At 36.6% G+C, this 13116-nt stretch overlaps 1 protein-coding gene across 4 annotated transcripts in view; it reads left to right on the forward strand.

Moving 5' to 3' along the window:
- Nucleotides 1–13116, forward strand: part of MMP17 (matrix metallopeptidase 17) — a 163388-nt gene that overhangs the window by 110127 nt on the left and 40145 nt on the right. For all 4 annotated transcript variants that reach the window (XM_063454384.1, XM_063454386.1, XM_063454385.1 and 1 more), the window contains exon 2: nt 11120–11252. In XM_063454384.1, coding sequence (XP_063310454.1) covers nt 11120–11252 — 133 coding nt within the window. The remainder of the gene's footprint in view (nt 1–11119; nt 11253–13116) is intronic.

Here is a 13116-nt window from a genome sequence, read left to right on the forward strand (position 1 = left end):
CTGCTTTTGGGGACACCATAGAACAGTTTCCAAAAAGCATAGCACGAGCACATCATTAGAGGCACTAGTGCTATGCTCAGACCCTGCAGAGTGTATTAAAACAGTGCTCCTTGTAAGGTCCACTTTTTGTGGGCCAGCCTGCATGATTGGCAGGTAGCATGACATGCATTCACACCAGGTTGTTGTGCCAATTCATGGGCTGGTCTGACCCCTTTCTGTGCAGAGTCACTACTTTTGGGCAATGCCAGTGACACGACATGCTTCATTGGCCCACCTACTGGATATGTTATTTACCTCACTTGTATCATAGAACGCCTTTCCTGGAATGTACAGTGAACCTCCTTTTAACTGAATGTACAGTGAACCTCCTTTTAATTGAATGTACAGTGAGCCTCCTTTTAATTGATTGTACAGTGAGCCTCCTTTTAATTGATGTCACTTATCCTTTGTACAGTCCTGTTAAAGCTAAACTGTACGTTTTTTTTTCGCAAAATCATAGGTAGTTAAAAATTCACCATGAGGTTTGGTTTATGCCTCACTGTCCTGGCATGTTTAGAGCATGGCGTAGAAATTAATTTCACCATTTACTACTTTGAGGAAATGAGTATCTGTCAAAGTAAAGTGACAGTTCTGCTTTTACTGAACAACCCCAGATAGCTCGTCATTGATACTGTATATATGTTATGGTCATGTGAGATCCAACTTGTATAATAATCGTTGCTAGATATTATTTCAACCGCATTGTACCTATATGATAAAAACCAAGGCATGCCAGAAACATAGGGAGAATAGACAGAACCAGTTATTTATCAGTATTTGTGAACTAGCGTCCTTATACTCATAGATATAATATTGAAAAGATAATTTTTATTTATTTTGTATTTAATCCCAACTGGGTTAGAGCATGGGATGCACTCAAAACTAACTCCTGATTTGTGACCTCATTGCAAGTCGTTTGTATCTGTCAACATTGATTTGTCTGTCCATTACAAAAATGTAATTTTGTTTTTTTCTGGAATTCACTCAAATAGTTGCATGAAGGTTTCAGATAAGTGGTTAAGAAATCATAAATAATTACCATCATAAGCTATGTGATGGTTTCACTATATCATACCCCCTTCTACCAGATCCCATCACATCAGATCCCTTCCTCACCAGACGAGTAGGAAGTGTGGGAATGCAATTAAGGCTGAATGAATAATTAAATTGTAAATTAAAATATTTTTACATTTCTCTGAAAAACAAAGTATAGACAAAATTCTATGTTATGATATGTTTATATTCTTCAAATACATGTTATGCTATGTCATTTTTCAAATAAATAAAATGCAGAATAATAGTGCAGGGTGTTGTTAAAGGTTCACAACTGGTTATCCATAATATGTTGCTCACCTGGTTCTGGAGCCCATATAGTACTGGCTCCAAGTTTTTGCACCTGCTTGCCAAATGTTGGTCCCCTTTTATTGTGGATGGAATGGATATTTATCAAAGAGGACTCAAATTGGTATTTAAATTAAATAAAACAAAGTTGATTAAAAAATACAAATATATAGTCCTCCTGGTGTCTGAGAAGTGTTTTGGCCGGTATATAGGCTTTTTCAATCGGAATATTGCTTCCATCCATGTTCCTTGTTATAAAAGGGGTTCATTCGTCCAACGAGATGCTTGTTTGGTAGGGGGTGTGGAACGAAACAGGTGTTGTAAATATTAATTCTTGCGTCCATCCTTATGAATGGTGGAAGTGACGTATCAGACTGAATCCAAGTCCATGTGCATAGTTCCTACACGTCACTCACACTATCCATTCGTATTAACGAAAAGACTATAGGATCCATAAGTCTTTGCGCTCAAATATTGTCATACAGTTTTGAAAGTCCCAACATGCAAAAAAGAAGAGGGAGGGGAGATAGGAGGAACAAAAATTATAGTAAATGGAAATGGCAAAGGAAGAGGAAAAAAAGGAAAAAGGGGAGAAATAATAAAGAAATATGCAGAGCAGAGATAACATTTGTTCATTTGCAAAATAATATATTCTTTAGAAAACCGCACAATATTATTTTCACAATTCTGTTCAGACTGATTTTAACTATACTTTGGGTGTCAGTCTGCTACAGTGAGATCACCACTATAATAAAAGATTTTTGGCTTTAAAACAACATGGTGTCATTTTTGAGAGCTAATAAAAATGTCCTCTTAAAATGAATATGATAATATAAAATTATAAAAAGTGGCATAATTCAAAATCCACATTCAAGCCTCGAGTGGTTATAGTGTCCAAATTAAAAATCCACCTAATCTCTGTTTGGCCTAAATCTTACCTCTACGAAGAAGTAAGTAGAAATATAGATCAGGGTGTTGCATTGGATGTGATCTACTTGGATTTTGCCAAGGCATTTGATACGGTTCCTCACAATAGGTTAGTCTTCAAACTAAAAGAAATTGGTCTAGATGAATATTCTTGTTCTTGGGTAGAACATTGGCTTAAGGATAGAGTACAGAGAGTTGTAATTAATGGTAAATTTTCAGGCTGGACAAAAGTGGTAAGTGGTGTTCCTCAGGGTTCTGTTTTGGGATCACTTCTATTTAACATATTTATAAATGATCTTGAAATGGGCATTGAAAGCCATGTATCAGTGTTTGCAGATGACACAAAACTTTGTAAAGTAATAAAATGTGAGCAGGATATTGCTTTGCTGCAGAGGGATTTGGATAGATTGGGGGACTGGGCACTAAAATGGCAGATGAAATTTAACGTAGAAAAATGCAAAGTTATGCACTTCGGGGTTAAGAATGCACAAGCAATTTACACCCTAAATGGTAGTGAACTAGGGATAACCACACACGAGAAGGATTTGGGAATTGTTATAGACAACAAATTAGGTAGCAATATGCAATGTCAATCTGCCGTTGCTAAGGCCAGTAAGGTTTTGTCATGTATAAATAGGGGCATAAATTCTCGAGATGAAAATATAATTTTGCCTCTTTATAAATCGCTGGTAAGACCACACCTTGAATATGCTGTGCAATTTTGGGCACCTGTTCTAAAGAAGGATATCATGGCACTAGAAAAAGTGCAGAGACGAGCTACAAAATTGATAAAAGGAATGGAGCTTTTTAGTTATGAAGAAAGGTTAAAAAATTTAAATCTCTTCAGTTTGGAAAAACTGCGCCTTAGAGGGGATATGATAACATTATACAAATATATTCGGGGCCAGTACAAACCATTATCTGGAAATCTATTCATAAACAGGGCTATACATAGGACACGAGGTCACACATTTAGGCTTGAAGAAAGGAGATTTCATCTAAGGCAAAGAAAAGGTTTTTTTACAGTAAGAGCAATAAGGATATGGAATTCATTGCCAGAAGAGGTGGTTTTGTCAGAGTCTATACAGATGTTTAAATTGCAATTGGATAAATACCGTATATACTCGAGTATAAGCCGAGTTTTTCAGCACATTTTTTGTGCTGAAAAACCCCAACTCAGCTTATACTCGAGTCAATAGTCTGTATTATGGCAATTTACATTGCCATAATACAGACAGGGGCTGTGGGGGCTGTCAGAGCTGTAACTTACCTCTCCTGCAGCTCCTGTCAGCTCTCTCCTCCTCCGCGCCGTCTGTTCAGCACCTCGGTCAGCTCCCAGTGTAAATCTCGCGAGAGAAGTGGCTCTCGCGAGACTTACAGTGGGAGCTGACAGAAGAGCTGACCGGACGGCGCGGAGGAGGAGAGAGCTGACAGGAGCTGCAGGAGAGGTAAGTTACAGCTCTGACAGCCCCCCTCTCCCCCCCCCCCCCTGAACTGCCAATGCCACTGGACCACCAGGGAGTAAGAGCCCCCCTCCCTGCCATGTATCAAGCAGGGAGGGGGGACGAAAAAATAAAAAAATATAATAATAATAAAATAATTAAATTAAATAAATAATAAGAAGAAGAAATAATAAAAAAAATGAAAATAATTAAAAAAATAATAATAAAATTGCCCACCCCCACCAAAGCTCTGCAACACACACACACACACACTGCACACATACACATACACATACACACACTGCACTCATACACACACACTGCATTCATACACACACACTGCACTCATACACACACACTGCACTCATACACACACACTGCATTCATACACACACTGCATTCATATACACACACTGCATTCATACACACACTGCACTCATACACACACTGCACTCATACACACACACTGCATTCATACACACACACTGCATTCATATACACACACTGCACTCATATACACACTGCACTCATACACACACTGCATTCATATACACACACTGCACTCATACACACACACTGCATTCATATACACACACTGCACTCATACACACACACTGCACTCATACACACACACTGCATTCATACACACACTGCACTCATACACACACACATACACACGCTGCACACATACACACGCTGCACTCATACACACGCTGCACTCATACACACGCTGCACTCATACACACGCTGCACTCACACACGCTGCACTCACACACGCTGCACTCACACACGCTGCACTCATACACACGCTGCATTCATACACACGCTGCATTCATACACACGCTGCATTCATACGCACACACTGCATTCATACACACACACTGCACTCATACACACACACTGCATTCATACACACACTGCACTCATACACACACACTGCACACATACACACGCTGCACACATACACACGCTGCACTCATACACACGCTGCACTCACACACGCTGCACTCATACACACGCTGCATTCATACACACGCTGCATTCATACACACGCTGCATTCATACACACACACTGCACTCATACACACACACTGCATTCATACACACACTGCACTCATACACACACATTGCACACATACACACGCTGTACACATACACACGCTGCACTCCTACACACGCTGCACTCATACACACGCTGCACTCATACACACGCTGCACTCACACACGCTGCACTCATACACACGCTGCATTCATACACACGCTGCATTCATACGCACACACTTGCATTCATACGCACACACTGCACTCTTACGCACACACTGCACTCATACGCACACACTGCATTCATTATACACACACTGTAAATAAATATTCAATTAATATATTTTTTTTAGGATCTAATTTTATTTAGAAATTTACCAGTAGCTGCTGCATTTCCCACTGTACGTGGGTTGTTATTATGGAGTATTTTATAATGTAAAGATACATTATGTTTTTCATACCCTTTTCTAATTCACATTTCAAATTCACATATACTCATTTCATACACATAGAAAGAACATTATACACTAATATGCCCCTATATTCAATCTCAGATTATGAACTGGAAGCATAGCTGGCTTGGAGAATTTTTCTAGTTCTGCTATATTAGCCTTAAATTTGACATTCACTTTAAATTCCTGACAAGTTTCACTTTAGTGAATAACCTTGACACTTAAAAATGCATTAATGCAAATGCCTTCACAATAAACACACACAAAGATATGCACACACCACATACTTTATTTACTGAACTGGGAATAGTAGATAACCGATAAATTAATTTTGTAGGTTAATATAGCAGATTTTGAAAAATCCTACAACTCGGGAATGTTTAAGATTCATCTTTTTCAGCCTAGAATTAAAATTTCTATAGATAATCATATAGATATGTTTAGTGACTTGAAGATCAAATCACAAAAATCATGCTAAAATAGGCAAGACATGAATATAGCAGTGTTGTAAAATGTATCCAAACCACCTATATTGCCCTAAATTTTGCAATTTCAATACAACTAACTTTTTTATGAATAAAATTGTGTGTGTGTTTGTGTGTGTGTGTGTGTGTGTGTGTGTGTGTGTGTGTGTGTGTGTGTCAGGGCCTCTGGCTACTGTCAGTCCATCTCTGGCTGGAAGACAGTCTGTTTGGACCAAGACAGGCGCCATTAAAACATCATTGAAATCAAGTTATTATGGTGTCCAGAGGGTTTGTTAAGCATAATTGGTGGGACACAGTGGCAAAAAACTTTCCACATCAGATGTTTGTAAATTACATACCCTTTAGTGGCTGGCTGAGGTTTATGAGAAGTGTAGTTCACACAGATCTGGAGTGGCAATGTTAGCCATAAGTCATCACACTTATATTCACATATTACGACCATGTACATTCTTTCATACTTGTTGTACACAAGCACATGTATTCACACACTCTGCACACACATTAGAAAATAGTTGGTATAGTTATTTATGCCAGAACGAGCATTGGGCAGCAAAAAAACTAAACACATTAGCCAGACACAGCTGAACACAGTTTTCCATTTGTAATCAGTTATAACATGTATAAAGTGGTAAAACGAACGAATGCTTTCTATAGCTTTTTGTAGTCTTTCCACAATGTTATGTAGTTACATAGTAATCTAGGTTTAAAAAAAAGTCCATAATTTCTAAAACTCTAATTGCTTTCAGAACCAGTCACAATCATTTTTTGTCTGACACAAACCCAATACGCTGTAGGTGACCCAGTAAACATAATCTAAATTTTAACTTTTTTTGACAATTTTTATTTTCTTGATTAATTCTCAGAAAAGAATAGAGACCACGTAAAATGGTATAGTAGAAAATAAGACGATAAAAGACTAGTTTACTAATGTCTAGATATCACTTATCACCCCCAGGTCCAGACAGTGTATATTTCCTGTACATATTTTAGAGCAATCTGTATTGGTAAGACAATCTTCAAAGTCAGGCATAGAGAAAGCAACTGCCAAAATTATTTATAGCAATATTTGTCTTCTATAGGGCCTGCATGCTGGTGAAGACTCAGTTAGGAAATGGACAGTGTTGAGTACAGAGGAATCGTAAATCACAGATTTTTGAGTCCGACAAGTCTCTCAAACCTTAAGAAGAATCTCAACTTGAAGCAGATAGTGTGAAATAATTGAACAAGTAGAGAATTAATGTTCAGAAGTGGACAGATCAGAAGTCTGCCTTTAATCAAAAATCTGTAGTTGGACTTCTCAGTTTCTGTTCAGTGACAATCCCCAGTGCTATCAAAAGTGGAACAGTATCCACTAAAGAATGTCTTTAACCCCTTAAGGACACATGATGGAAATATTCCGTCATAATTCCCTTTTATTCTAGAAGTTGTGTCCTTAAGGGGTCAAAACATGTGCAAACTAGTCAAAAAACTCACAGCCGTAATTTCTGTTAATAAAAAAGTGCTTCCACAAAGCATTGTTTTAAATGCTGAACACTCGCTCAACAATGACATTTTATTTCATACAATTTCTTAGCCAGATTAAGTGACATTGGCATTCTTGTACAAACGTTTGACGTTACCACTATTTGATAAAAAAAAAAATTGGATGACACTCTTTCTTCGTGTATTTATAGTGCGATACAAGATGACAGATTTTAGAGGTGTAAATGATCTGTTATCTATATACTGTTGAATATAATATTGAATATGTCTAGAAAAGTGTTGGACTCTGACAGTGACATTGAGAGTATGAACTTGGATTGCGATAATAGAATTAAAAACAATGTAGGAAAAAATATTATTAACATACCTTCGATATGACTGGTATTTCAATTATGTATTACATTAAAATAGTTTTTAGTTCAGTTTTTACAACAGTAACCTACCACGCATCATCTGTCTTTCTTCCCAAGATCGGTTAAATTAAGGTGTTGACTGGTCAATGAAACTTGCTAGCACATGCACGGATCTTGAAAGGATATGACAAATCCATTCTAATTACGCACTTTGTAATGTGAAAGGTTAACAAAATAATGATAGATAGTGTGTGTGTTCTGAGAGGATATGAAAAACAGAACTAAGCGGAGCAGGAAAATAAATGTATAATATTTCTGTTAATGAGAATACACTATTATATTCAACCCCTTACAATGACCCCTAAAATTTCTTTGTTAATTCTCAGAATTGTCTCACGCTCAAGTAGCAAAATAATGTGACATTTGTTTTTTTACATCGATGAGTCATGCCATTATTAAACAACTTATAAGAGAATACTAAAAGGTCTCCTTATCAGTTTTGCAATATGGGCCCTCTCAAAAGCAGGCGTTTTGTGTAAGATCCATTTATAGAAAGCTTAAGCCATAGAGCAACAGGTAGGTATAATGGTATAATGTGTATTGTATTGACAGATGTGTGCCCTGATTAAATACCCCACTTGTGGCTGCTTGTACAGATTAAGAGCCCCTTCATTAGTAATATAGGTTTCTTGCATAGAATCCAGTGTCGTTTTGGGTAATGTAAACTCAAGAGTGCTCTGTGTAATCTTGTAACTTGGCACTTTTTTTCAAACAGTGTCCAAAAGAGATATCAGCAGAAGCAGAGCAGGAATAGTGCACTTTTAAAGGCCAGAAGAGCAGATATGTTACAAAAAGAGGGTTAAATTCAGTCAAAGTATGTATATCGCACAGTCAAGAGAATACAATAAACAAATAAGAAGCACACAAACAAAGATGCTGGAATAATAAATATAAAATGCCTTAACTTTATGAGAACACATACAAATTCTATATAGTATAACATCAGCAACAGACAAATACACCTTCAATTAGCTGTACACCCAGAGCTCAATATTTTACCTGAGCAGTCTGCCTAGCTAGCCACAATGAGACAACATGCCCCAACCCACCCCATTTACTAGGAGCTGTAATAGGAAAGGTGGGACACTGATCTCCACTCTTCCCCGTGTGCGACTTCTTAGATGGAAGACCAAATTGTAGACTACAAAACAAAAGTGATATACTGCAACTTAAAACCAGAAACCGTTAATATAACAAATGTGAAATTCTTTATTTCAAATGCAAGTAAAAACTATAGAATGATGAAGGGAACAAGCTCTGGTCATTGGTTAATATGTGATTTATACTATGTGAAACGCGATGGCTGACTTGGGTAGACTCAGTGTCCCCGAGAATGTCCTTCCAAAACATGTTCCAATACAATCCCAGCTTGTGAAGTTGGTATTAGGAGCTAATTTTCTGTCTTAAAAAAACCTTGCCATTCTTGTTGGGTTTACAACCTGCTTCAAAAGAAAACTTTCGAGGCTCCCAAAGCTGCTTATCTCACACTGCTCAAAAGATACATTTATAACATCCATTAATATATATGTACAATATACAGCTGCAAAACAATATGGAAATGGTTTTCTAGTATACATCTGAGAATAATAACTTAATTAGTTATTGCAGAGTTTCAAGTGTGGGGAGTTGTTTATTTTACTATTTCTGTACTTAATGAACAATTCATATTCTTTCAAGAAAGTTATTATATCTATTAAATATTGCATACTTATGGTCACGATGTATAAATTGACATCCACATTCCATTCCCTGAAGGAATATCCTACTTTAAAAGTCCCAATGTGTGCAATCACAGCTTTGTATAAATACTAGGGCAACTTGAATTCTCAGTGAAAGATTAGAATTCCTTTCTAATTTTATGTAGAAACTCTTATCGCGTACTTGTCAGTTTACCCAGTTACTGTCCTTATCACTCCTTATAGAGCTGCAACAGCAAAAATAAAGAGGGATTAGTTGATCATGCATTGGAGTCAAACAGAAAGGGAGTAACCGTCCATTAAATCCATGATGAATAATACAGACTTGACCCTATATTTTGTATAGCTGGGATGATAGAGAAAGATTCATTCAATTATAATGTTCTGATAAAACTGTACAAGGTACTAAAAGTGGCAATCAGCAGGCGCTAGGGACTGGTTAGGTACATAAAAAGAAGGTAGTCATTGTCTGAAAAAATGGCAATGTGAAACATCGACATTTATGAGAAATTACCAGGTTTATTTTTAGCCTAAAACAAATCTTTGGTAGCTGTCAGACAGACAGCACTACTTCTATAAGACCTTCCAATCAAAGCTTCAGTATAAGAAGTACGGGGTTTGTGGAGCTTTGTCACTCTTGCACATGCATGTTATGTATACCATGTTTCTCTGTAAGAAACATTTGGATTAGACAAAAGTCATCACAACTGATGACTTAATCATAGCAGGTCTGGCTGCAGCAAGGTGTGTGTCTCAGTGGAAGATTACAGGTAAGTTTTATGGCCTTTTAAACTTTTTTATTATAATAAACTACAGTAATCTAAAGTAAATAAGAGATATTTTAATGTTAAAAATTTATATATTTAAATTTAACATTAGAGTATCCCTTTAAGCCAACAAGTAACCTAGAGCCATTATTTCTAAAGATTATGCCATGCTGCATCCACATCAGGGAACAAACTGATTATTATCAGATTCGAGAACATCTGGACCAGGCAAATCATGTTTACACACCTACTTTATGGAAGGTAAAAATTATCTTAAACCCACCGGAGAGATGGCCCACTCTCTACACAACACCATAATTAAAAATCTGATGATATCTGAACTTACAATGTTATTCTTGAGCTTCTTTGTGGACTATGTTATTGAATTGAATACTTATTGAAAAGCAGCATAAGCAAGAGAGCTTCATCTTAACACAGAGAGAGTAGTTAAAGTAACACCAAAGTGTCCAAAATACACATGTGAACGTTCAGTGCCTCCATACAGAGCTTGAAGATGCTAAACGTCAGTGCTGCACATTGTGCACATTGTGCAGCACTGATCCAGGAAGCACATCTAGTGTCTGTCTGAGTGACTTCCACTAGAGGTGTTACAATGCAGTAATGTAAATACATAATTTTCTCTGAAAAGGCAGTGTTTACATTAAAATGCCTGCAGGGACAGGCAATAGAAACCAGAACAACTACATTAAGCTGTAGTTGTTCTGGTGACTATAGTGTCCTTTTAATTAAAGTGAGAACTTTTAGTGAATTTGAATTTTTACGGCTAAACCAATTATGCTTCCGTTTCAGCTACTTTGGTCTTAAATATTAAATACACTTTGAATTTTCAACACATCTGACTTTAGTGAATAACCCTGAAATTGTATTTATATTGTTCCAACTTGTATTAAAAATATTAAAATGTGTATATATAGATGTCCTATATTAAGTCAATTTAAAGTCATTGCTATTTCCTTTACATGTTAATAATGAATAGTTATTAATTGCTGATTGTTTATCTCCTTTTTAACAGGATTGGTTGACTAGATTTGGCTATCTCCCCCCACACGATCCTGTTACGGGACAACTGCAGACACAGGAAGAGCTTTCTAAAGCTATCAAAGCAATGCAAGAGTTTGGTGGACTGAAAGCTACTGGGATTTTAGGTGAGTTCAAACCAAACATCAAAGAGAGTGTGTGAATTAAGAGCTTCAGTAATTAAACTGGGTTATTCAGGATCTGTGGTACATATTTTCAGTATGTTCTCTTCTAATTCATCAGTCTCTAAATAAGAATAAATCAATAGAATTATTACAATATAATTTGATGAACACAGGCCTTTGTAATGTAGTACACCGTTTTATTTCATTTGGGTGACAGATTACATTATACTGTTATATTCTGAGACCAATGTTTTATTGGAATGGAATCCCTTAGTGGAACTATAAATCTTATCTTACCAGCCTTCAGAATAACCCTGTAGGGCATAAACTAACCTGCTGCTTTAAAAAAAAAACATTGAATATGTCATCCCTTATTACTTTGTAAAATATGTGTGTTATTTCAAGTCCTTCTTACAACAGTGGCAAAAATAAGGTAGTTACAGGGCCTGTGCAACAATGTCTCTGAGTCCCACAATTTGTTTATGTGTCTAACCTTGGCCATTTGTCCTGCCAATTATATCACAAGAGCTGTTCTCATCTATTTATGATACGAGGGGCTTATACAAGGCATGCAGTATATATAGCACAATATTTAGATTAACAGACACTTTAAAAATTCAATAATTATCATGTGTAAAATAGGACTTTGCACATGTTACCCAGCACCCTCTGCAATTTGTCTTTGCTTTTAGAACAAGGACAAGGGATGTTGGCGAAGCACTTGGCAGTAAAGAACTTCCATAAAGTTTAGGATGTTTTATACAGTTGTAATCAAAATGATTCAACCCCCATTGCAAATCAGGTTTATTATCAAAATGTACAGACTTTCAGCTGTTTGCAATTAACAAATCAAACAAAATCAATTAAAATAACTCAACACAACGAATGCTTCAAGTGGTTTCCCCAAATTCAACTGAAAATGCAACTTATTATGACTTCTCTAGTCATTGTAGATAAATCGAGGGAGGGATGGTGGGATGAATGGGCAGAGATAGTTATCCTTTTAAAATGGTGTTCTTCGTGTAAAAAATATTTTGCTGGTTGCTATCACATAGTTAATTTGACAAAAATGGTGTCTAGTCTTTATTGCCATACTAACATTCCATAAGAAGACATAATTGAATAACCTCACAGAGATGGGTTTTCAATATGACATACTATGACTATCATACTAATGGTACATAGATTAGGGTGACCAAGCTGAACCTCCAGCTCCAGTGTTGATGGACAACTTCCATAATGCTGTGTCAGCTATAGACCTGTAGAGCATTATGACAGATATATTCAAAGGATATTTGGGGCAGGAGTAGATCTATAACTCCAACTTAGGGCAACACAGGTTCCTTAATGAACTTCCTAATTAACTAAACTGCTATGTCAATGCCATACTTTTGTTGTCCACACAAGCTCATTTTCATGTACCTCTAATATAGTTAGGTTACATATGACTGGGTGTTATTGCTATGTCTCATCACTGTGGAGTTCTGTGCTACAACCCTGAACACCAAACATTTTAATCTTATAATAGGATGGACACAAGGGTAGGAAAGCGTAACTAGGAATGGGGCGTTTTGGGTCACAAAGAGATACTGTATTTTCAAGAGGATATATTTTAGGTATGGACCCAGTTATTATTGGTTGATATTAAATAATGGAATTATAGTTTTATTTTTATTTCCAAAAGTTAATGCGTTACAGGGTTTTCATGAAGTGATACGTTAACCTCAGTAATTTAGGAATATGGGAGTAGAGTTGTAAACTTAAAACCTGTACTGGTCTGTAAGAACTTTCAAGATACAAGCTTTGAGCAACTAAAATTAAATTCACTTGACTACTGAAAGGCCCTAGAAACATATTGTCTGTCAAG

Source organism: Pelobates fuscus, chromosome 5 (assembly GCF_036172605.1).
Source record: "Pelobates fuscus isolate aPelFus1 chromosome 5, aPelFus1.pri, whole genome shotgun sequence".
Taxonomy (NCBI): Eukaryota; Metazoa; Chordata; class Amphibia; order Anura; family Pelobatidae; genus Pelobates; species Pelobates fuscus.